Source organism: Parus major, chromosome 9 (genome assembly GCF_001522545.3).
Source record: "Parus major isolate Abel chromosome 9, Parus_major1.1, whole genome shotgun sequence".
In the NCBI taxonomy this organism is placed as follows: Eukaryota; Metazoa; Chordata; class Aves; order Passeriformes; family Paridae; genus Parus; species Parus major.
This window is the reverse complement of record NC_031778.1, coordinates 17130763-17157536: the sequence shown is the minus strand read 5'-3', so window position 1 is coordinate 17157536 and position 26774 is coordinate 17130763. Positions and strand designations below refer to the sequence as shown.

General features: G+C 40.3%; 1 protein-coding gene across 8 annotated transcripts in view; it reads right to left on the bottom strand.

The window, feature by feature from the left end:
- MCF2L2 (MCF.2 cell line derived transforming sequence-like 2) overlaps positions 1–26774 on the bottom strand; it is a 157080-nt gene that overhangs the window by 29671 nt on the left and 100635 nt on the right. For all 8 annotated transcript variants that reach the window (XM_015637655.3, XM_015637653.2, XM_015637656.3 and 5 more), the window contains exons 16-21: positions 13251–13317; positions 11980–12095; positions 10555–10624; positions 5765–5857; positions 5169–5261; positions 2852–2977 (exon numbers count right to left, since the gene is read on the bottom strand). In XM_015637655.3, the coding sequence (XP_015493141.1) occupies positions 2852–2977; positions 5169–5261; positions 5765–5857; positions 10555–10624; positions 11980–12095; positions 13251–13317 (565 nt within the window). The remainder of the gene's footprint in view (positions 1–2851; positions 2978–5168; positions 5262–5764; positions 5858–10554; positions 10625–11979; positions 12096–13250; positions 13318–26774) is intronic.

Genomic DNA, 26774 nt, shown 5'->3' with positions numbered 1-26774 from the left:
CTCTCCAAACCATTCAGAAAACCTCAGCAATTTAGATAAAGTCTGCCATCTCTAATATATAGAGTTGGATCTTTGTGCATACAGGACTGTGAGTGTTTGTATTTATATGTGCATGTAGCTATAATTGGCAAGCCTGTGAAAAGCACATTGATACGCAAGGCTAAATTAAAAAACAAAAACCAAAAAAACAAGCATCTTTTCAACATGGTTCTGACAATGGTGAGAGGCTCCTGTCACTCCAGGCACTGTTCAATATGGCACTGAGATCCAGAAGCTCAGTTCAGCCCTTGAGACAGGCCTGACTCTCCCACCTTGAACCTGGGATTGGGATAATAGTGAGTGAAGTGGGAGGCTGCCACTGCAGAGAGAGAGACAGACAGGGATGGCAGTCTGCAGCAATCCCACAGGAGACTTTGAATATTAGCTCACAAGCACTGCATTCTCTTCACTGTAGGCAGCAAATAGGAGGATACAGTTTCTGGTAATTTCTGCTAGTGGACAGCAATATTTTATCTTAAAGGAAGTTTATTTAAAGTGGAGGATTTGATCGCTATCTCAAATATAATTATTCCCTGTTAGAGCAATACATAGTATCCCATGTTTATTGAATGATACATATGATAAATTATAAGAATTTCTCATCATAATTCATGGACAAACTACCTAGGCCAGATTGTGTACAAATATTGGGATGATAGTAGGAAACACACCTAAAACATCTGCTCTCCAAGCTTTATCCTGTTTTTTTTTTGTGTTTTTGCCTAAAAATAAAAAAACATACACCAAAGCAACCCCAAACTTACATGTTAGCAATTTCTTACACAAGAGTTCAGCTCCTCAAATCTGCGTGTGCCCAAGTCCAAGGAACAGAATAGCCTATGAAATTGGGAGCATTCATCAGCTATCACAAAACCTGCTTTGCTACTGGTATAATATCCCAGCCTGAAACGTTTTCCAGGCAAGTATTTCTATCATGGCTGTGTGGGAAAGATTCCACAAGATGGGGTGTAGTTTCATCATCTATGGGAGTTCTTTATTTGGCACCACAGCTGAGCACCTGGGACAGGTGGAACAGGGAGAAGAAATTATTGGGTGCATCCTCTTTCACACTTTCACCCCATTTAATAATCATGGAGCAAACCATCTCAGGATGGCTGTCATCATTTGGCTAAGCAGTGGCTATGTCCCACTGTGCCAGGTTTTGCAGTTCAGCTAAGAAAGCAGAGGCAAAAATCTAGTCCTTGGAGTTATTATTTGGCATTTCATGAAAGGCTGGAAAATTCAAAAGTAAAAGTTGAAAAGGAACAGGAGTTTTCTGTTGAATTCCTGAGTACAAAACTACTCTAGCTTTAAAGCAAGGAATAAACAAAAGGATGACCTCAATATTTATATGGACAGGAATCTAGATAAATCCTCCTGCTCAGGAGAGTATGTTACCTCTCTTAGAGAAGCTCTTCTTCTTTTCCCTTTACAGAACTGTTTCAAAACAATTTTTTTTGCTATATTGCTGTAAGTACATACATTTAAACTGAGAAACACAGGAGGAAATCTACCTTTCTCTTTGGGAATTAATAAGAAACAGTGGAAACTGGGGAGCTAAAAGGTGTGCTGCATCCATGAGCTTCCCATGCCCATGTTGACTGGTTCAAGTCTGCAATAATAACAATGTACAGGCTCTAAAGAGTTTTTCTAAAATGAGTATCTGAGACGATCAGACTCAGCCATGACCAGAATGGATTAAGTATGTGCTGTTTAATTTATTTGTGCCTATTCAGTGTTTACCAGTAAAATGAGGTGGCCTGTTTCACCTTCAACCCAGTCCAGCTACTGCAGGCAGAACTCACATTCTCATCCCAAAGGTAATGCACAGTCACAGGAGCATCTCCAGCTGTGTGCAGCAGTGGATCTCTGACAAGCAGTTAAACGAGCAAGCATTGAATTTATTTATAAAGTCATGCTGGCAGCAGGCATGGGTTCCTCAGCTACCAGATGCAGATGCACTTTCACAGAATAGAACTATAGAAATCAAAACTTCTGAGGACACTCCCATTCTGAAAAACAGAATAACTCTTCCCACTCAGACGTTATCTGTATAGCCCCAACACCTTCTCAGGAAGTCAGATTTCACACAAAATAGTTTGTCTGGATTAAAGCCTGTTACTGTGATGTAACAATTCTTTGAACAATACTCAGTATATTGTTTCTTTCTTGACATTTTTACCCTGCAGCTATTTCAAAAAGGGCAACCACATGATTCTCAGGCCTCATTTTGCCAAGCTTGTTTCTCCTTTATGTGTCAATCACTTCCACTTCTCACTTAAGGGCTCATTTTATGTAGTCATCTAGTTCTTGAAAGTCATATGACTTCAATGGAGCTTCTGCAGAGGTATATATTTGTGCCCTTTGATTTGTACCGTGGTTGTTATTTCACATTTCAGATAACAAGCTTGCCAATCAGTGGCATGGATTCCATTACCCACTTTAAATGAAAGCCAAATTTTTCTCCCTAAGTGCAAAAGATTTGAAAACACTTGAGTTGCACAGGAGTCACAAAATTTCAGCAAATTTCTTTAATTCTGCCACACTTGCACCTCTTACCTACAAATGAGTTTTGGGTGCAATTACTCAAAAGTCCTGCATTTGCCCCATTATGCCACATTCACACCCCAGCTCCACATGACAGGTGTGCTGAGATGTATTTTTGGTCATCCCAACACACAACTGAGTGACATCCTTCCAGAATGTGGCACAGGCTCCCTGAAGCACAGTACCAGCCACAGGCACAGCACAATCAGTGATGACAGGAGCATGGGATGGCTCAGACCAGGGTAGGAACAGCAGCAGCAATTACCTCATATCCTGTGATTGCTATCTGGTGCATGGAATCATTTACTGATTTGATGATATCAAGCATCGTGGCCAGGGCTTCTTCCAATTCAGCAGTACCTTCTGAATTCTTGCTGCACTTCAGCATTTCCTGATTAAAAAAAAGGTATGGGGAATACTTGAGAACTTCTGATACCAGAAGACACAGTAGGACGATCCTCCCAGGAATTTGTGTTGCATAACTAGCAGAAAACAAAAGAGGAGCAAAAAAACCCCAAAATCCCCAAATATGACATTCACTGGGGTGGTCATTGAGGACACATGTTTTGAGCTTCTGAACATTTTCAAGTTTAAAGAGTTTATTTAAGATGAGACAGGACCATTCTGACATGCTTACAATGAACTCCTTGCATGTCATAGAATTACATTCAAGGTTTTTTTTCCTTCACATCTGCTAGAACAGAAACTCAATATAATTATTTCAGGTGTTAGACAATTCCCAATTTTCTTTTGCAATTAGTTCCACAAGGTACTTACTATCACTGCTAAAATATGAATTAATTTCTAGTCTGAATTTGGCAAGTTTGACATTCCACATTTTCAGTTTGGAAATATTTTAATCCAAAAGCTGAGGCACTTTCGTTCGTTGTAAAATAAGGATGCAAAAAGGTAGTTCCTGCAAACCCCAAACAGCAGCTGTCTCTCCTCAAGTGCTTGGGTAATCAGGGATTAAAAGGTAAAAGCAGGATGCATTCCTGCAGTACCTGCTGCACATTTCCTAAGATGAGAATGGATCTCTGCACAGTGATCATGCTGTTTTTATCAGCATGAGCATATTAGCTAAACTGATTGAAACCAGAGGGTTGCAATAACTGTGACCCAAAATTCAAATCCAGTCTGCCTACCACTCAAGGCACACAGCTTCTTAAGCACTTGTTTGTACCAATTTTTCACTAGATTCCATTTTTCGACACTTTTAAATGCTCCTGCAGCCAGGGAAGGACTGCACCATCTTCCCAGATCTCATAAACCCTGACAAAGTAAATGCCAGTGCCAATGTGCTGTTGCTAAGTAAGAAACTGGTCTGACCAGCTTCAAGCCCCAATGGCTGAGACCTGTTTTGCTTGAGAATTTTACTCCTTGATCTAATCTTGGCTTTATTTACAGACGTATTTAAAATTAAAAGTAAAACCTGGTTTACTCTTGCTTTCCTGGAGACCTTGAGATTTTATCCCTTTTCACAGAATAGTTTCAAGAAATAGAGTTCAAATTTATTTCTGGACTATGTTGATGTAAATCTACAGGAATCAGTGAAGTTGCATCCTTGTCAATACCCATGTTCAATATTTGGATTCTGTACTTTTACATTAAGTCAATAATGTAAGCAGTTCACAGAAATAATGTACAAGAATGGCCAACCACATCTTCCCATGGCTTATACTGGCACATTTTGAGCAGTGCCATAGCAGCTATTAGCAAGTTAAATGGCAACCTAAAATCTTCATTGCAAATTTCAATGCTAAATTTCATGACAGTGCATAACACTACTTTAAGTCCAGAGGCTTGGGAGTAGCATGTAATTTATCTTCATGACCTTCCCATAGGGAAAGCCAGTAAATATTATTTTTAAGAGTAGACGGAGACAGAAATTTAAGACACCACCTTAAAAAGAGAAAAAGAAATCATTCTTTTGAGTGTATATATATTTTCTATTGTCCAGTTCAGACCAGAATTTCAAGCATGGACCATTCATGGTTCCAGCCAAATCAAGAGGGAAGTTCACTTATTCACCCTGTGGAAAAATTACAGGCAATTTGTTCCTAGCTGTGTCTTTTAAAAAGAAGCAGCAAAAGGGAGTGGCTCCCTCTGAAAGGTCTGAGTCACAACCATAGGAAAATAGCAGTGCAGAGAGCTGAAAGAGTTTTGTTAAACAGGGACAGATGTTACAGACAGGATTTAAGGTATCAGTTCCTGTTTTCAAATTGTAAGACCATATACTGATACAATAAAGTCAAGTTCAATTTCTGTTTAAAGGAAAATAAAACAATCAATAAGACAATAAAATACTATCTTAAAAAGTAAGTAAAATATCTTACTTTATGTAGAGTACCTATAATAGTACACTGCTATTACATAGTATAAGTAGTAAGTAATGGTCATTCCCAATCTAAAATACAAGTTCCTGTACCAGACTGTTTTCTACCATTTTACAACTAAAAATGCTGAGTACTTGCTGAAGAACTGAGTGAGGCTTTGTTCCCAGGTAGTCCTGACTGATATGAAATTCTGGAAGTAAAGCAAGCTCTACACTGGAATTCTTTGCAATGTCATGGAGAATTTACCTTTAGCAACAGCTGGTACTTGGTGATTCTCTGGACTGGCTTTAAGAGATAAGCATCAAGTGAGAGCTTATGATCCAACTTGCGCTGACATTCCTGTAGGAGACAACACAGAAGAAAAATAAAATTGTTTCTTGAAACACAGGCCAGTCACCAAAATCATTATCCTTTGACAATCTGAAGATTATATGTCTGTGAATTAATTGAGAGAGGAATTTGTTCCATCTGCATAGGAATTTCCGGGTTACTTATACCACAGTGAAAATATATCTAAACAAGAGCTAATGTTTAGGTTCAACTTGGTGTCGAAATCTGGCATTCCCTGCTGATAAGATTACAATCAGCTAGGATTTGCAAAGAAGCCAGCACTTGTTTGGTGTGGGTATAGCAGAGTCAGGCTCCTGTCCAGGAAATCTACCCACTGCTCTCCCTACCCAGTCTCCTGTAGAGAGCACCTTGACACACACTGGGCACCTGCCATCGGTATAAGAAGCATGCAGAAAAGTCTGTGTATTACTCTAGATTTTCTAAAGAATGGAGATACACAAGGAAAATGAGCTTTGAGGGTCTTGCACTGATAGTCTGCAATGAAATTCCACCTGAAAAAAAGTGCTGTCTCCACACTGTCTCCAGAGAGCTTCAGACCTTGGTTTGTTCTGACAGTATTTTTCATATATTTGAAGGTCCTCCTTCTGCAAGAAAAGAAGAGTTTAGGTAAGGGAAAGAAAAAGAATCCAGAGAGTGTCTTTCTTGAATCACACTTTTTCTTACCTTTCATCCTAAGACATCAAGCAATTATCACATGAAAATAATTCTGCATGTAAAAACATACTGAAACCACCAAACCTGCTTTTTACTTCTGATTAAGTTAAATACATCTGAAAATGAGATTTTTTTTTCCTTCACTTTTCACACAAAGCAAGGAGACTGCAGACTGGAAGACACATAATCTAACAGCAAAACCAGTATCTTTTTCAGGGAGGTGAATTGATCGTTTGGAAAAAAAGAAAAACACAGCAAAAAAGAATATTTGAAATTTAAACTTTATTAACAATACTGGCGCCGACTGTAAATGTTAATGATAACTAAAGTTTACCAGTTCAACACACTTCAAAAATAATGTTGGCTCTCAATAGTACAAGGACAAATTAAAAGGGAAGTTTGTCTTGTTGGTGTCCCAGGCCAGGCAGGGGGATGTATTTAAACCCTGTTCTCTCCAAATTAGAAGTGGGTGGATTAATTTTATTTAGCTTTGACTACACTCCAAGTGCTCTCACTGAGGGCCATGGCAAAAATCTCATTGACTTCAGTGAAAACAGAGACCATCTCTAGAAAAGCCCAGAGAGGGTGTTTGAGCTCCCTGGGCTGTGTGGGTGTTCCTCTGCCAGGTCCTGGCTTTGCTGACTGTGCACCCAGGTGGCCACAGGGCAGTGCCAGGGGCTCCTGAGCAGGGCTGGCTGTGCCCGACCAGCCCGGAGCTTCCCACCTTCATCTGCACCTACCCTGCTGGGTGTGACCTCAGCAAATCAAACACCAAAAATAAATCTCAGCAATTCCTGGATCTGTGCTTTCCTCTATGCTTTCAGCCTACCAGGCAGTTCCCATCCACTCCTGCTGCAGGGAAATAATTTCCCTCTGTACAGTTACCAGAAGAAATCAGTGTTGCTGCTGTCTTCCTCTAGAGACCCATCCTGACATCACCCTGATGAAAAAGCTATGAAATCAGAGATGTGACACGTAACACCACACTGTGTCAAGGATTATGCAACACAAAAACCTCTTCTGTTGCAACTCAATAGAGTATTAATGGTGTTATTTTAAAATAGATGCAGTTTTCTTCACAAAAATAGAATTGTTTGTACATATTGCCCTGGGGGGAAGTTAACAGGGGGTAAATCCCACAGAACTAAAACCAGCAACAAAGCATAATCAAGCATTACAATCTCATCCTGGCCCACAGAAACCTAACTGGACTGGGTAAGAACTGAGAGAGCAACAGACAAGAGAACCATTAGGAATAAGAGAAAAGAACCAAGTAAACTTAAAGAAAAGGTATAATAACCAACAATTTACCAGTAATTTGCCATAGTGGAACCACCAGTGCAATCTACTGCTACAGTACAATCTACTGCTGCCTAAATCAGTGACACCTACTCAGGCAGATACTTACATATTTAATTACAGCTTTAAGTTTTGCAATGGTGTTAGGAATAGAATTAGGCTCAGACTTTAAAATGCTAAGAAGTAATTGATTGTCTATTCAAATCCCAGTCCTAAATATTCCATACATCTCTATCTTCTCTTGCAAAAGTTCTGACTTCTTGCTGGTACTTTTACACCATACTCCTCTCTCCTGTGAAGCTTTTCCTTTCCACACTTATTTGGACCCTGAGAGCCTATAACCTCCAATGCACATGGCATATATACACAGTTAAAACTATCTTTTTGACTGCTGATTTATGAATAATTTTTGCATTAGTCTAGAATTTAGACATTTGAGTCTAACTCACAGGTTTCTGGTCAGCTGCTACTGTCCTTTCACAGGCAGATTCCTTTTCTAAAAGCTTATTTCTCTCTGAATGACTAAATGTCCAACTGCTGGCTCCTATTAAACTATTCCTTTTTATAAGGTTAGCAATATGAATAAGTGAACAGTGGTAATCCACAGTGAATCACTCCTGCCAGATTCATCACCTGGCACATTTTCGTAAGCAGTCTGACACACCTTTGGTTCCATCCTGGGCTTTCCTGCCTTGGCTTGGTAAGCTTTCCTCCTTCACAGCCCTTTCTTTGTACAGCAGATCAGCCCAGCATGTCCCTCCTGTTGCTGATAAAGCACCAGAAGACCCATTCTGCAAGGTATTCAATGCATATCCCTCCTATCTTTGAAAGCTGTGTGGTCCTTGGGCACACAGAGCTGCAAGTAAGGTCAAGCATCTTGGTGATGGCAAAATAGCTGCAACATGGAAAAGCTGAGCTGGCTCTCTTGTAATTTAGCTCATATGAAGATCATGCCCTGAAAGAGGTCAGGCAAAGTGGGAGGGAGGACGAGAAAGGCATTTCTGGCTCATCTTTTAGCAGATTCTGCTGCTGTGTTCCAGGAGACAAAGCCAGAGAAAAGCCAGAGAGAGACTCCACAGGCTGTTTCTCCCCTCACCTGAGATGAAGGGTTCACATTCATGGTGACAGCTGATCAGGTGGCATTGGTGGAGGGGGGAAAGTGTGTGGGGACTGATTGGCCAGGAATGGAGAGACTCTGGCACCAGAGTGTCTCACTGCAGCTCTCAGGATACTTTCAAGCAGCTCTGGAATCAGGGTTGAAAAGGGCCAGTGTGATCAGTCAGGGTAAAACTCTTCAAAGTTTGAATCTAAAAAATAACTGTCTGTTTCTAATCATAGGTCTAGGCTGTTGTTGTGGCAGGATGGCCACACCCACAGAAAGAAAGAGAACCTGCAACAATGTGAGTTTCCTCCCAGAACTCAGCATCACTTGGAACAGCAGCTGCTTCTGTTTCCCCATCATAGCAAGCACAGTCGTAGCTCACGGGCAGCCAGAAGCCACTGCTCAGCAGGAAGGTATAAAAAGCTGCCAAATCATGGGGAACACAAACACACAACCAGACTTTTGTTTGTGCCTCCTAAAGGCAGTCCAACAGAAACAACACATTTCTGGACTTTATGTGGCCTCTTCTAAAAACAGAACATAAGGGCAAGTTCTCGAATCAAAGGTGCTACTGTGCGAGCAGAGACATCTCAAGAGAGAAGCTTGTGCTGTCTTAGTGTGAAAATTGAAGTAGGGAGAAAGCAAATGTATGATTTAACCTCTTATTTGATAGATTTAGTGTGGTTTGACCAGGCCACAGAAACTGATGAGCCAAGGCAATGGAGGGACTGGCTTTCTCTCACTTCATACTCGAACCTCAGCTTTAGTGCTGTTTTTGTATTGGTAAAATAGTGACGAGAATTGGGCTTAACAGCTGCTTTTACAGAGAGACAATATCTACAATATTTAAATGTGGAATTTGAACCTTCTGCAGAATCATAGGAACAATTCTATACCAAGAATTTTTATTTAGCTGCATTCTTTAGGAATATATGCAACACATGGACTATTTTACATTTCCTGGGTTTCAAAGATCTGCATTCTTCAAAGACTGCTTATCCTCTTTTGCATAATTATTTCACCACAGTATTTTCCTGCCCAGCATTTGAATCCTAGGATAACAACATATGCCTTAGTAGTGTCATTTACTCAAGTTCTAAATGCTTCGTTGTTAAACAGAAAATAATCCAATGAACACATAATCACATTTACACTTGTATGATTCTCTCTGGCCTGACCTGTTTGTAAATTGGAAGCATACCCTTTGCAAGTATCACATGCTCATAATTCCCATTGAATCTTAGCAATGTGGCAGTGCTCAGCACCTCTGACTGATTCATCCAAATCTGTCTGTATTTAATGTGTGCTCTAGAAAAGCAGCAAATGCTACCTGTAGTATACAGTAGAAGCAGGAGGTACCTTTCACTACAGTGGACAGATTTCCCCATTTCTCATGCCACTTCCATTTCCTGTGCAAAACACAGAGCCTTATTCACACAGTTTTGTCAAACTCTGAAAGCAGTAGCAAACCACCAAAACAGGTTTTTTTTTCATTAGTAGGGCCCCTGAAGGAGTGCTATAAAAACAAGCACCTTTGGTTGTGTTGCAGGAAAGAACTAATGGTCAGGCTGAGTGGGGGTGGAGGTGGAGGAGGGCCATCACCAGGAGCTCTCAGAGAGAGCTGCAGCACTTGGGCACAGGGAGGCACCTCACAGCAGAGGGGAGAATCCCACCTGTTTTGTGCAGAAGTGAAGGAATCCACCTCACAGAGTCTCATGGAGCTGGGGGGGTCCATGCAAGGACAGCACAGACTCTGCTGGGACAGTTCTAGGGGACCAAGTGTCCTGAATAGTGCAGAGAAGAGATAAGATAAAGCAGGAACAGGATGTGTTGTCTGCATCCAGAGCAACCTGCTGCGACTCCGATACCTCCTCTGCTTATTTACTGCAGGGTGGTGTCGGGGTTACATCAGACTCCTGCTACAGATGTGTTTGATATGAAAAGCATGTCAAACATTTGGATCACTGTTATTTGTTGGGTTTTTTCTTTTAAATGGGACTTAAAATACTTGTAAAACACTGGTAACAGACTTGTTCCCGTCAGTAAACCAGGTAAAGGGTGAGATATCAGAATACATGCTTGGTAACTGTGGCTTAATTTGGGAGTAGCTGCTTAGAGGAGTTTCTTTCATTAACAAAAGCAGAGTGAAAAGATGGGAATAAATCTGTAAGTACTGTAGGATAAGACCATAGATATTCATTGAAACTTGGAAAAGGATATACTTACTCTTTTCAAAAAGCACCGGGCAAGAAGCTCAGGGTTTTCAATGCAATTTTCTATCTCCTTAAGGAAAATTCTATGAGGGAGAAAAAAAGAGCAAAGAGTAATGTAAAATTAGGATTGTTGATTTTACACATATTGTGTGTTAGCTTCTGTGTAAATACAACTTAAAGCCTTCCTTTTAAGTAATATGAGGATCCAAAGGGGAAGGTAACAGTTCTGATACATCAAAAAATAAATATCTTAGAAAAATGGGATGTAGCTGTTACCTGATTCCCTAAATCACAAATATTATCATATTTTCTCTGCTCAAAAGCATCTGCTACATCTGATTCCTCTGGCTGTTGAAATTTCTTTCCAATCTGTAGCCCAAATACCTGCTTTCCACTTGGGTACAAGGATTTTTCAGAACAGCTAGAACAGACAGGAATGCTCTATCAGATGCAGTTGCTCAATCAGGAAGCAGTGAAAATATGGGATGTAGTCCAAAGGCTTCTGCAGTGACAGTCAATGCACTAAACCTTTAGGGAAAGAAAGGGCTTTCCCTTTAGGGAAATTGGGCTTGCAAAGGGAGAGGAACATCCTTCTCCAAATGGAAGACACAATGTTTGATAATTATATATAAAGTCAAAAATAATTTTTCTACTATGTATTAACTACTCTGGCATAATATTAAGACTTGCAAAAGAGATTTTTGAAATTTATTTTGTTCAACTGTTTGTTACATTTTACAGGCAACTATTATTCAAAATAATTCCTAAATTCCTAGTCTGGTTATAGCCAGTTTTGCTCAAGCAAGGCTAGGAAAAGCAGGAAATTTGTAGGAGTTGCTCTAAGCTTTGAGTTTTGAAAGCCGATTGCAAGAGGGTAAATCTTGTTCATAACTTGTATTCTGTAGTTATGGGCTCTGGATTTCCTTGTCCACACTATGGACATGGCTTCTGGAAAGGTTTGTGATCTTATATAAGGGAAAAAAAGAAAAGTGGTATTAAATATATAATGTCTTCTGATCTGATATAAATTTGAAAAATATCTGATATCAAATGAAATACAGGACAAATAAGCTGAACACTAAGAAAACTTCCTTACAAAGGTATTTTGCCAGACAGAAAATACCAGGATTTAGTCCTGTGATGTCTACCAGTGTACCAAGAGGTGGTAAAACAGTGACCACAGGGGACATTCAAAATTAATCCTGCCAGAGGAAATCACTTGTAAATGCACAAAAGTTACAATCTTCACCAAAAAAAGATGAAATAGGTGATCTTGGAGGGGTTCTCTACACATGGGTATATAGGATACACACAGAGACCAAGTGAGGATAACTTTTCCTGCCACTGTACATGTGAGCATGACAAAGCACCCGACAGAAAAAGACTGGACATGGTGGTGGCACCCAAGAATGCAGGACAACCACCAGTTCTCATGTACCTGTTGTGGAAATAGTAGATTTCTGGGAGGTTCCCAAAAAGAATTTCCTTCTTGTTCTGAAGTGCAGATGGAATCAGATGTACTAAATTGGGATTGTCCATTTCTGAAGCGTACCCCTGCAGAGAAGAGTGGGAAATAAAACCAGTGTGTTTTCACCAGGGAAGAAGTACTTGTTCAAGGCACTGGAAAGCTCCAAAGTCCGTGTGCTTTTGTTCTCCACAGAGCAAACAAAGCTTCTACCATGTCTGCTGCTTTGTCGCTCCCATGAATTTCTGATGCTTCTGATTTTCCCCAGAGATTTTACCCTGTAACTGTGCAAACACATTTTAACCACAAATGACCACAGGTCACAAGGTTAATAAAAAATAGATGAAATTATGTGTCTAGGATTCAAAAGCCATTTGGGTCATGTAGGGATGGAGACTGCTAAGATTGGCAGACAGATACCTTTCTGCTACCCTGCTTCATTGCACAAGAGTTAGTTTGGATTTATTTGTTGAACCGTGGTATTTGGTTTAACTATTTCTTTTTGTTTCTTGTAAAAACTGAATTGTGTTTCTTCAATAATAACTTTGAGAGGAGAACATTCTGATTTTAAACTCAGGAGTAATATATCAATTACCAGAGCTGCCAGCTCCCGTGGAATAAATGCAATAAAGAATCAACCACATGTCCTTAAAGTCCCACCCAAATATAAGCATGATTGATCCCTACTCAGCTTCTGTCCTCCCACAGATTAGGGACCTCAGACCCCACACACACTGAGTATGCTGGTATCCTATCAGTTTCAAAAGCTCAAGAATTAAATTTGCAGCATGAGCTGCATTTTTTTTCTGTGTTCAAGGACAACATGGGATAGTAAAGAAGAGCAGATGGGGCGCCTTCCTTTTTCTCAAAAAATTTTCCAAATGTACATTCACAGAATTTAGTGTCTGGCCCCATGGACATCAAAGGTGCAGCTTCTGAGACCTATTGGTAATATTTTGAAAAGACATTATTAACTTCTTCTCTGTCCAGAACTTTCAGAACCAAGCAAATTGTCATTTTGTGGGATTAGGCCACAGAAGGTCCTTTAAGCCTTTTCCTTTAAGTCCTGAGGAAGGATGTTCAAAACATCCTTCCCATTCTCCATCTCCAAGGCTGAGCTATCTTGCCAACACAGCCTGTGTGTTATAAACAGGAGGTGGGAGTGCTCAGCCCATGAAGGATGTGCACCTGCAGTATGACTTAGAGGTTAAACACCAAAAAGTAATTTCAGAAGAGTTTCTTACCTCTATTATACTTTGAAGTTCTTCTACATAAACCCGTTCTGTTTCTATCAGCTCATTGATTATGTGGCTGAAAGACAAGAAGGTAGAGAGTCATAGTGTTAACCAAGCACATGTGAAAGAAAAAAAAATTATATTCCTTACATATTCCTGTTTATGCCTTTAACTACACACAAAAACCCTCAGAAGGTCATTTCTCAATTCTTCAATGTTGTGCCTTGTTGATAAGATTAAAAGACCTAAACACATTTTGGACTGCAATTTTTTTTCAGTTCATTTTAAATTTTATCTTGGATTCTTCTGTCATTTTTACATTTGCAAACTGAAAAAAGAAAAAATCCCAAGAAGGAAAACAAAAAAGGTTTATCTTCTAAGAATAACTAATACTCAATAAAATGAAAATATACTTCAGAGACATGCTAATGTTTCTGTTTAATTTCTTTAATAAAATAAACAAAATCAGTGACTAGACTTCCATCCTTTAATACAATGCAAAACAAGGCATCAGGATGATGTCAGAAGTCTGAAAACATGAAAGTAGATTAGAGTAAAATATTTTTACTATATTTTAGACTTTTCGTTTCTATTACTAGTTTAATACTCCTAGGTAACTTGAAGACATATTGAAGATTCCTGACTTATTTCACAGAAACATGAATGTAACCAATTCACTTTTGGACAAATAACTAATTAGATATTGAAATACAATTGCATTAGATCCTCTCATGTTTTTATCCACCAAATGTCCCGTATTATCCAGAAAGTGTTGTCTTTAGTACTGCTAGCTGCAAAGTTTTCAGGCCAGCTCCTCCAGAGGTTTAAGCAGCAGGAAAGGACAAATACCTGGTGTTCTTCTCCTGGCTTGTGCTTCTTGAGAATCTTTAAGCACAGTTACCTCAAGCCAAAACACATCCTCAGGACACAAGGGAATAATGTCTAGAGGAACTGGAGTGTGGCCAGCCATGAGCAGCACACAACATGAGGCCAGTAAAGTGTAGGCACCTCTTGGCATCAATAGCAGCTCGTGCATTCATCCAGCATCTCCCTGCACACACTGCCTGTGCCTGGTTACCTGGCTCTGTGTCACACAGCAGTCACATCATCAGCCAGACCCCCTCAGTGCTTTTGATCATGAGTCACTTCTGTACTGTTGCATCCACTGTAAGGGGCTTTCCTTGTTCTCCACAATTTATTAGGCTGTCCTTTTTGAGGTTAAAAAACAATTGCACTTCTGATAAAGCCTCGTTTGAATGGTTTGCTCAAGCATTTGAAAATAAAATAGCCACATTGTGGCTTGCAGCTTGAAATGCAAAAGCACTGATTAAAACATTAATAGGCTACTACAATAGATCCACTGGTTCCCTTTGGATTTTCCCAGTCCTTTTTCAAGGAAATGTGGTTTTGTAGGCTACCTGGGGATCACATATTCAGGTCTTAAAGGCTATTGCTCCTTTATAGACCACTGCTTGAGAAACATAAATACTGGAAAAACTAGCCCTTACCTTCAACTGATGTTTCAAGTTTTGTTATAAAATAGCTGGGATTTCATAGCTGTCTTGACATAATGCCTTAAATTGCAGGGTCTAGCACAAGGCAGAGCAATGGGTGTGGGCTGTACCAGTGCTCCCCTGGCCACACTCAGGTCCCATTGGCCACTCTTGCACTGGCTGTGGGCTCCTGGTGACTTTCTCTGTTCCCCCTCAGGTGTCCCCAGTTTGGGAGACCCCACAAAATGTTCCACTGCTGATTGTGCCAGGACTGGAGTTCCATGACTGTCATGGGCAATGAGGGGAACTCAGCACACATCTGCTGCCAGTAACCCATTTAATGAAAATAGGAGGCAACAATTGACAGGATTATTGTCACAGGCAGCTCTTCCCACCCCCTCTTCCCCTTTGACATGCATGACTAAGAAGTTATTTCTAGGGTAACTGGGATGTGTGAGGTAAAGGGGCAGGGGAGAACTTCCATGCTGTATTGTTCATTCATTTCAGAAAATTTTACAAGAATTTGAGGTTTGCATGGCAGCAGTCCAAACACAACAAAACTCTGAGCTGGCTGAAGTTTATGGGATAGAATAACTCCTCACCAGGATCATTCCCAAGCAAACAGGCCATCTCAGCAGGGGTGGTAAAGCATTAGGCATCTGACCTGAAGGTCAGAATCTGAGAAATCCCTAAAGTCCTATCTATAGGCATCCCTGTTGCTAGTAAAACTTCATTCCACTCCCAGTGAAACAAAGAGATTCACCAAACCAGCAGAGTTAGCCAAAGGTAGAATACTCTGGTCCCAGTAATACCTGACTCAGTAGCTTTCCTGACACGGAAATAGTGATGTGAAACACTGCTCAGGAGGTCAAGGCCAGCTTTCCCTCTGTGGAGGGAATTAAACATCTTAGCAGAGGGAGCTTGGCCACAACCAACCTGGCACAGCCCTGTGTATGGCACATCCCCTGAATTAGGGGCAGAATTAGGGTGAGTTTGGGGCAGGGATCACACACAGACTCAGTGATACAATGTAGTCAGAAACTTTTTGGTATGGAACATAATTACAATGCATGAACTAGCTCACATTTTTTGTTGAATGATTGCTCTAGCCAAGACCACATTTCCCACATGGGGGATTTTACAGAGGTGTCATTTGGGCAGGTTTTTCTCACTTGACCAGCTGTGATATCCTGTGGCCCTGCACTACTAAGATATCACACACTGAGCCACGTTCTGTCACTCCCAGCTCTGAGAAGCCCTGAAGTCCCTGCACAGTATGGATGATAAGAAAGGAGAAAGCAATAAGAAAATTATTTCTGCTTTGTCAATAGTGCTGTCTCCAGTAGTCATGCCATGCTGCAGTGAAGAAAAAAAAATATTTCACAGAGGGAGCTCCTCAGCAAGGGTGAGAATGTAGGAGCTGCAATGGAAAACAAAGCATTGGGAAAAGACTTGTTTTTAGGCAAGGTTGTAAGTGAAACCTTGAAACTGAGGTAAACTGGCATTAATTATCACCCTTGACTTTTAGAGATGCATTTTTCTATCAGCCCATGCCTTTGCTGGTATTTAGATGACAGATAGTTATTTATATCACTTTGGATTGTGCAAATAGCAATTAGCAGTGTTGTTGCTATAAGTATAAACTTACCCTGCACTGTATTGTTTTGTTGCAACAAAACATTGTCAGTAGGTATTTATCTGAGCTGGCTTCTTTGGGTAACTGAGAGCACACTTCTAGGAAGGTCCTCACCCCAGTGACCATAAAGCAGATGCATATCAGACCGTTTCATCTCAGAAACTCTTTCCCCTTCCTTCTTCTTTAGTATCAGAAGCAAAAAGAAACATAACTGAATGGTTGACCAAGATCCCCAGGGGTGTCAGGTAATTCTGCAAGTCTTTCTCACAATAATTTTGGCAGGATTATTTCTCTGCTGTGATATGTGCTGCCTTAAGAAACCCCATCAAATATAATGAAACACTAAGCAGGAATATTATCTAGAGATTACCACAGCCTATTAATATCTCCTCTGGCTAAATCTCAATTGCTTTGTCCTCATACAGTTACTATTTGTGCATCCTGCTCCGATGACAATATAAACTAATTCAGGATTTTTGTTTCCATAGCTGTGTTTCTCTAACAAACTCATTGGCCCACCTCCACTCACAGATCCTGTTTCTATGCCAGGATTTGCTACCACACATGCCTGTCCTGATAGGCAGTCTTTTCCCAGAAGTGAACTTAAAGACATCCATTAAAATTAAACCAGTGAGCTTTTCTGAAAAGAACTCCCAGCATAAATCATAACTGGTGCTCCAAAATTATTGTGCTGCAGAAAACCTGACTGCATGACAGGTGTGGAACCAGCAGAAATGGCACTCGTGCATGAGCTCTCCATACCTGTCTTACAAAAACACATGGTGCCTAGTAGATGAAACAGGAGTATTTTCAACACCCAGAACAGCAGAAAATAGGTATGTAAGAGCAAAATATTTCATTTAATTAATTAATACAAAACACACCTCATCATTTTTATAAATATAATATAGATAGAGAGGTACTTAAATTGAAAATACTGGTTCTTTTAATACCTGAGGCTTCAAACACAATAGCAAGGACTGAAAGAACCTGTGTGCAGTGCAATGAAAACATAAACACAGAAAAAATATCAACATTGGATAGACTTGAACTTAAGGGAAGTCTGAGTAATTTACTGGCTTGCAAATATGAGCACAGTGGTGGAAACCTCCCTGGTCCAGCACTCTGGCTAGTTCTAAGTACTGTGAAATTTCTGTTTCTGAATGTAAATAAAATTTAACAAAACTATATGTTTTTGCAATAGTATCTTCTTTGTAGGTAGTATAAGATGAAATTCTCACTGCTGCAGTTGAAATAGAATCAGCAATAAATATCACATCCAGTTTTGAATTAGATGAATATAGAAGAATAGAATAGAAGAATTTGAATCACTACAAGAAATTCTAAGACTGGTCAAATCACAAAATCTCAAAGTTATCTCAGTGTTATGGAATGAAAAAAAATGACAGCGTGTCAGTAGCTGAGCAAAAGAAACTTCCATTCCATCCACATAATTGCATTTAAGAGGATTTTTTGTTGTTGTTGTTTCTCACAGTGCTACAAAGGCCTTTTTCAGTTGAAAAGTATTCTCAACTGAGGTTGTGCAACAGCTTAAATGAAATTTGAGCAATGAGTCAGTTGCTGTGCTTTACCTCCTAAAGTGGAATAAAAGATCATTCTGGACGTAAGAGCATTTGTTTCAACAGAACCTGTTAGTTGATACAGTATTTGTTAGTTGATACAGAAAACAGTTCTGATTTCTCTGACATGCACTCGTTTTTTTCCCCTTCTTCCAATGAGAGCAATGCCTTGAAAGAACAACAACTGTTCTTAAAGTACAATTCATGGCTGCAAACCAAGCCCAACCAAGTAACTTTGAGTAGCATAAGGGGCTTAGGTAGTACACTCCACCCCATCTCAAAATTAGTGCCCTTTACTGAAGTTATTGTGATTGCCTGCTGCAATGTTAAAAGGATTTGCTCCAGCTGTATGGAAGTTCTTCAGAGCAGAAGGATTTCATCTTTGTAAGAAATACATTTTACCACCAAAGTCACCATTTATAATATTTTGCTTTGTCTGAAATGATCTGAACTCTTCACATAAAAGGAATTGTCCCACATTCATTGTTCCCAAAACAAATGACCTTGGGGAAATATTTTTATATATCTTAATTAGTTGACCTACATTATAGGAACCAGAGCATAGTTGTTAATGGAGAGGTAAATTAATTAAATCACCTACAGAAAGGAATAATATGAATAGAGGACTAAAAGTCACACAGGAGTTGTTTCTCATCTCAACTGTGCATCTACACTGAAAAGATGCATCCCTGAACCCAAATTTGAGCTACATTTAGACAATGTGGATGCTACAGGCTGGTCCTTGCTGTGGGCCAAAATAACAGACCACATGGCTGTGTACATGTTCTGCCAACTACCCATATTTATGAACTACCCATCAGTCCCACCTCATCATTTTGGTTTTAATCTTGCAGCTGTACTGTTTCTGATTGGTAATAAAGATATATTTAGCTCTGTGATATCTCAGCATTGAGTAATCAATTAGTTAAGAGCAGGTGAATAATTTATATACAAAAATAGTGTAACTGCTAAGAGTTATTAGTATTAGGTCACATTCTAGCAGATTGTAGTAGGTTGGTAGTAAATTGAGATCCATAGAAACTACTACAAACACATGCTTGTGAAATACCTTTTGTAACTGAGACACTGCAGGTTAACAGGTTGCTCCCACACTGTGCAGACTTCCATGTAATTTCTTTCATTGCCTGAGATAATGAATATTTACATGCAGGCCACAGAATTAACTTAATTACTCAGATTTCAGTATTCTTCTTAAGAAATATTACCCAGTCAAAAGAAAACATGATTTCCTAGTGCCAGGCAGATCTAATACAGCAACAAACCATATTGCATAAAGGATTTAAAGTGAGGACAGAGGAGGAAGACATAATTCTTCACTACACTTGCTTAAGGATGGATTTGATCTGCTGAAGTGAAACCAGTATGGGTACTTAAGTTTACCAGCCAAGAAAGGAAGCTCACTGCTTTTTAAAATGTGGAAATATATATATATATATATGCACATATGCATAAAAGTAAAGGTAATTAATATACTAGCACTCACATTTACTCTCATACTTGTTTCTAGCTAGTAATGATTAGAACATACCTTATGAATATGTATCAGTCATATATATATATATATATATATATATATATGAGAGATATATATGTGTGTGTATCAGTCACAGATGATATTCAAAAGATAAGGCCTCTGAAATGAAGCACTTTAGATTTTGCATGTCCTACTCATGTGGGAAATTCATGGGGGTTTTGTGTCCTGGCAGTAATTTCTGCCTGGCTGCCTTTTTCACAAAAGTTGAAAATAGAGCAGGTAAAAAAATCTCTGGCTATGTAATAGTTTCTGACTTCTGAAAAAAAAATATTTAACAGCTTTTTTCTATGCCCAGCCTGACTTTTAAGACAGCAACTACTTTCAGATTACATGTTGTATGCTTTTTCTGTTCCTTTGTAGACACAATACAACAATATCCAACTACCAGCTGACCTCATTGAGCAAGACATCTGATAAAGGCTGACAATGCTGGATTTTCCCACACAGGGTGGTAAAGTACTTTTTCAATAACAGCAAATGTTACAGGGGTAAAACCCAAAAACTTTCAGACAGACAAGACCAGCAATATAAAACTCAGAAGTAGGTTAAAGGAAACTTAATGGACACTATTTATACTGAGAATTCATGTTGACTGCTAGAGGCCAGGCCCTAAGTAAACCTAAACCTAAGCCATGCCCACAGCCTCTCTCCAAAATTCTCTGTAATCTCAGGTGGGTATCCTTGCTGGTGGATGCCTTGATGGGACAGAGAAGGATTTAGGCACATGTGACTGCTCCCTACAGATTCCTTCACCGGCCTAATCTCTTACTGCAGAGCACCTCTGATAACGCTGTGATTAACATGTCCCATGCCTGTGGTACTCACCTATTCCTTTCCTGTCCCTGCAAGGACATTTTGTACAGAGCCATTTTCCATTGGGATGCAAAAGTTTAACACAGAACTAGCGTTTAGCTCATGCAAATGGCAACACAAATTCTACCCTGAAGGGCCAACTTCAGGAGGAGAAGAGCATCAATGGTTTTGATTCTTAGGGCAGATATGCCTTTGATAGCTTTGTTCTGCAAGACTTTGTAGAGCTATTTGGGTAGAATGATAATTAGTTATATTAGTAAAATTAATAATAATTGATCTTACAGACAGGACTGAGTTTATGTTGGAGAGGGCTACCAGGGAAGCTCATGTTGCACTTGGAAATGAGAGGATAGGTTTGGTGATGATGCCTCGTCCTTTGAGGGTCTGTGTTTCAAGCCCTGGCACAGGCTGCCCAGGGGAGTGGTGAAGTCACCATCCCTGTGAGATTTTTAAAAGTTGTGTAGATGTGGCACCTGGGGACATGGTTTAGTGGAGGCCTAAGCAGTGCTGGGGTAACAGCTGGACTTGATAGACTTAAAGGTCCTTTCCAACTGAAATTATTCTATGGTTCTATGATTTCTATCTGAGATATGATGCTAAGGAAACTCCATCCTGCAAGATCTGCTTCTTCCTTTAATAGGACACAGCATTGTGCCAGACTCACAATCTATCGTCCCCCAGCCCAAACTCTAGTGTATCTTGGGCTCTGCTTTTAAATATCCTCAAGAATCAGTATTCTTTGGGGCCTGGGAGAAATAAACTCAGGTGTTAATTACATGACAACAGCAATGGAACAGGGAGAGAAAATTCTGACAAGCTCAAATGGAGTTTACAAGAGTAACTGGAATACATATGCTTTAGTTAATCTCTTCTTGGCACATCTACATCAGTCAGTAAGTTGTGAACTGCCACAGCTGAGGACAAACATCCCTTTTTTGTGTGTCACACTTCCTCAGCCACGGTAATCTGGGCCAGAGGGGCAGGCAAGGATCCTGCCATCTGCAGCTACCACACTCCACCCAGCAGGGACTGGGAATCACAGCTCTCAGCAACATCCCCATCTATTTACTAAGGTATAGTTTGAGCAACCCTGTCTACCACACCCCGAAACACTGCTTGCAGAACTTAATGATAAACTTAGAGAAAGAGGGAGAGACACTCTTGGAAGATATTCCAAATTTAGGAAGAAACTTTTGAGAACTGTCAGATAGATTCCAGCTGGAGAATGTGTTCAGAGGGCCACTTTACTCCCTAGGAAACTCAGAGGGAAACTCTCACACTTGCAGATTGCATGAAACTGGAAGGATATTACCTTCCAGCATTTGGATTTCTTACTTTTTTCTCTAAGCAGCTCCTAATGGGAAATGTTCAAAATAATACAATCAGAGAGATATCTGGACTCATCCACGACAGCCATTCCTCCCCTTTTCTCCCCAGAATAGGGAGCTTGGTTTATCAGCCTCAGTGGCTGTTGCAGGTCTTACACAAGCCTTGCCTACGTGGGAAATGCCTTGTTTGCCACTCCAGTGTTTGTAGTTAGAGCTGGGGCTGGGTGCAGCTGCAATGCTGCCTGGCAGAGGAAAGAGCACTGCACCGGGCACGGCTCTTACAGAGGTTGAAGCTCTTGGTGTCCTCTGCCCACACAGGAAGTCTGGCCTGATAAACCACTGGGGGAGCCAGCACAGACAAATAGAACTTAGGCACTTTTACCAAGAAGAGCACGCTCAGAGTCACTTTGTTTAGGTCTAAGGCAGGTCAGGTATCATAAAGGCAAGACTGTCCATGCTACTTTGTCCAACATGGCTATTAACCAGGCAACAGTATTTGAAGACAGGTTTGTAATAGCTAGAAATGCAAATAAAGCATCAGTGTCATCCAACTAGAGGCTACAGAGAAAGACCAACAAGTGTATTGAATAATATGCATATGCACAGGAACTTTGCAGGGTCTACAGAGGAGGTGCTGGACAGACAAGTCATGTACATTAAATTCTTAGAATTCCTTTCTAGACTCATACAAAGAAAGAATGTTCCTGCTGGATGAAAAAATCCACATGAATTTTCAGAAGTGAATACAGAATTCTTAACATGATTACATCATAAATCTTCCAAACCTAGTTATTCTATTCCCAGTTAATGAGCAGCTTGTTAAATGCAGGAAGTCAAGTCAGCAGTGATTTACTGCACAGTGCAATTGATAAATCACAGCTCCATTAAATCACTCACTACATGGGACTGAGTGATCTCCCATCTGCTCTGTCCTGCCTGCTGCTGTCCTGCAAACCGTGCAATTATTTAGATCAGCTCAGTGTGGGTGCAAGTCACTGACATCTGATTAGGCAACATGACGTGCTCTTTGTGCTGCTGTAAATAACAATGTGAAGTGCTCAGCACTCCTTCGTGAGATAATTGACACACAGGAGCTGCATGTTTTTAACTACAGAGTTTAAAAACAGATTCCATTGAAACTGGTGTGAATGTGAAAAGGGAAGGCTTTGGCAGCTGTCTGGAGATTTTTACACTCTGTGAGGTGTGATTGCTCGTGGTTTGTTTCAGTGGTTTCCCAGCCTGGAGATTGTCATTGTTCTGCCCTTTACAGAAAAAGCTGCACCACCTGAACTGAGGTGGTATAAAATCACACCAATGCCTCTCCTTCTCTTTCTCCTTCCCCATCCATCAGTTTGGCACTGATACCAGGGCTAATTTCCTCTGCTCCTTGGCTTGCGCCTGTGTTACCTGGAATTTCAAGGTGTCTCTCATGCAAATACATAAAGGCCAAAGACTGTCAACCTGCCACGTCAGAGCAAAGTCAGGTTTTTATGGAGAGGTGAACAAGTTACAGTTAGGAGAAACAAACATATAAAACTACAATTCCACATGTGCTTCTTCAGAGAAGATGTATGCAATCCTAAGCCAACACAGAGCTGCCTTTCTTTGCGTGTGCTCTGTAAACCCTGAGTTGGATCAGGGCTGAGGGGGAGCAGACCTGTAGTCCTGTCCTGGATAGACAGAGGAAGAGGAGGGGGATTGCTGCCCATTGACGATGTGCTTGCAGAAATTTTCAGTGCTTCTTAACTGGAACACACACATTTCTGTGACACAGGAAAAGAGAGAAGATACCTCTGATCCTAATCACCCCATGAGCCTAAACCAAACCAACCATCCAGGATGTGCATGTGGCCAGCTGCATTCCAAGAGCCTGCCCAGAGCCAACAGGCAGCAGAACAACTGCACAGAAAACAAGTTGAGGAATTCCTGGAATTTCTGAAGAGCATTAAAATAACCTTAGTATCCAATAGCAAGCAGGTATGAGAGATAATAGCAGAAGTGACTGCTTAATGCTCTTTGGTACTCGATTAAGTGCAAATTTTGTAAGAAAACATACTGAGTGCTTTTTTCAGCTTTTCTCTACCTCCCAGACTCTTTGGGAGCAAGAACACAAGGACTTCAAGGACTTCAGGAAGCCTCCAGAACACTCAGTCAACTCCTGCATTGTAACAATAAGAATTTTTTTTTTCTCCTGTTCATAATAATTTTCCCAGTTCCCAGAAATATTTGGAACTCTAGTAGGATTACATCTCCCCTTGCTATTCTACAGAGATTTCTATCAGCAGCCAGATCTCCCTACATGGCAGCATCCACTTAACTTCAAAGATCTTCCCTACCCTTTAGGCTCTAATTAGACTTGTAGCTGCTGGAGCCAATCTGCCCAACAGGGAAACTTCTCTGAAAACAAAGATTTTGTAAAAGTTGAAAGAGATGATGGCAAACAAGAAATGGCTTGTGGCTTCTTGAAATTTCTCTTGCTGACTGAACTTTCATTAAGTCTGGTGAAAGAAAACATTTCCCTGTGCCTATTGATAAAGTCAAGAACATGGATTGTATTTTAAAATGTAGACTCCAAGTTCTTGCTCTCTACTAGCTGGAAGTTTTCATAAGCCTGGAAATTAGACTGGAAAGACATACTGTTGGGCTCCTACTGTAGCACTCACCAAAATCACCTTCTTTCAATTGTAACAGAAGTCTTATATTACACTATTTTATGAAATTTGTTATATATTCCATTTATACACTGAAAGGAAACCTTTGCAATGGATCTTACTTATGCCATGTAAAGGGGGAAAATCATTGACCAAACTGGAAAAGAAAAGGCTTTGGGAAGACCTTTTTATGGCCTTTCAAAATATATAGGGGTCTTATAAGAGAGAGACATTTACCAAAGCCCGTAGTGACAGTACAAGGGGCAATGGTTTTAAACCAGCTGAAGGCAGACTTAGGTTAGATATCAGGGAGAAATTCTTCACTGTGTAGGTGGTAAGGCACTGTAACAGGCTGCCCAGAGAAGTTGAGGATTACTCATCTCTGGAAGTGTTCAAGGCCAGGTATGATGGGGCTCTAAACAACCTGTTCTAGTGAAAGGTTCCTTGGCCATGGTAGGGGAGTTGAACTACAAGATTTTTGGGTCCATTCCAGCCCATCATCCTATGATTCTAATATTTATTTCTGCCTCCTGTAGAAGCTCTGTATCTTTGGCCAATAGTTAATGAAATCAGGAAACTTAGTTCTTTCCTGCCATACACAGCTCTGATGATTACAATAAGCACTTGGACACCAAAGTTTTTAGTAGCACGCCCTGAGCTACTAGTGTTTTTGACACCAGTCCACACCTAAATTTAGCAATTCCCAGACCTAATGTCAGCACAACTTTGCTATTGCTGATTTAGAATAGGGCTCTGGCACAATATTCTCATTCTGAAAATAGCTTCTAATTCTTTACCCAGGGCATAAGTGCTCCTGCTCTACCCATACAACCTGATGATTGAGTGATACACTTATTCTCATGTTCAGAGTGATTCACAGACTGATTTGTGGAGGTCCCCAGTCCTTTCTAGATCAATGACACCAACCCAGATAATAAGATACACTGAATCTAAAGGATTCTTTGATTTAAATAACATCCAAATCTACATTTGGAAGCTGTAATTTAAGGGCAAAAACACCTTCAGGAACACAGGCTGCACACTCCAGGATGTGAATATACAAAGTGACAACTGGCTGCTGGTGTGCAGAAGTGATCCCAGATGCTCCACAGGTTTCCTCAGTATGTAAAGCAAAACTTATGTGCATGATCAGAGGACAAGCATTAAGTCTGGACTGTGTACCTGCTTGGAGACTGTTTTGCATGTGTACAGAAGTGCTCCATACATACATGATAGCTAAGGCCAGCCCTCAAACTTGTCTCTCTTTCATTAAAGTCACAAAAATTATACATCAGACTCCAAACCCTGGAACTGGTCATTCATGAAGTTAATTCTATCTGAATATAAATGTAGGAGAGGTTACTGAGAATTTAATTCAGAAAGTAGGGGTTATGCTGCTTATGTGACATGCCTTGCCTGAGTGTAAAACCACCAATGCCTTGCAATTTTCAGCTTATTATTCTGCTGTTATAGACCTGAAAGAGAATGAAACATGAATAACACTAACTCCTGCCTATCACCTAACACCTATCACTTCAAGATACACATCAGTGTGCCTGTAAGAGATCTCTGTCAAGGCCATATTGACTACTCACTGAGAACACCAAAACCACATGCAAGATCTGGGGCTCATCTCATGTAAAGAGTGAAACTGTGGTCAGAAAGACCTGGAACAGATGTCATACTTCCTTGTTTTCAAAATGAAGCACTAACACTGCTCAGCAGTGTCCCAGCCCATGTGAGGTGGACTAGAAAAATGCTGGGTTTATCAGATCCAAAGCAAATCAACCAGAAAAATATTCCAAATTTACAGGAAGTTCAGTTTCCTATCTGATGGGGATTGCCAATATCAGCTTTTTAGATGGAGTTTCTTGATCAGTTAATCCACTACATAACTATAAAGGAACAACTATGCATCTTTGCATGCTCCCAGTCGCTCCATCCTGCACCCTTCCTCGCATTTGACAGTGAGTGTACACCAGCATGCACACTCAGGCAAACTGGTGAGCAAGAGGAATTGACCCAACTCAAAACCAACCTCACAAAAAGAAAATAAAAGGTCATAGCAGCTGCTCAGTTGCCAGCCCTGTAAAAGGGCTATGAAGGGACTACATGAGGTGGGCGTGGGGAGAGAGAGCAAAAGGTGCAGCAGTGGCTCTAAATTAGACTGGTTGTGAAACCATTTTCAGAATAGATCTATGAATCAGATTTCCAACCATAAAATCACACCACAGAACACCCTACCAAATAAATTCTTCACAATGACATTTGAACATAAATTGAATAATATCCCAGAAAAGTAGTCAATGCATGTAAGATCCTAAGGAAAGCAGCAGATAGGACTCCCATGGATTTGGCCAGTTTGCTATAAGAACAGGCTGCCTACAGGCATTTGTGCAAATGGACTAGAAAGGGTTGCCTTGCTTAAAATTTTGTCAAAAATGCCCAGCTCTGTTATACTTACAGGGAAGGGAAAG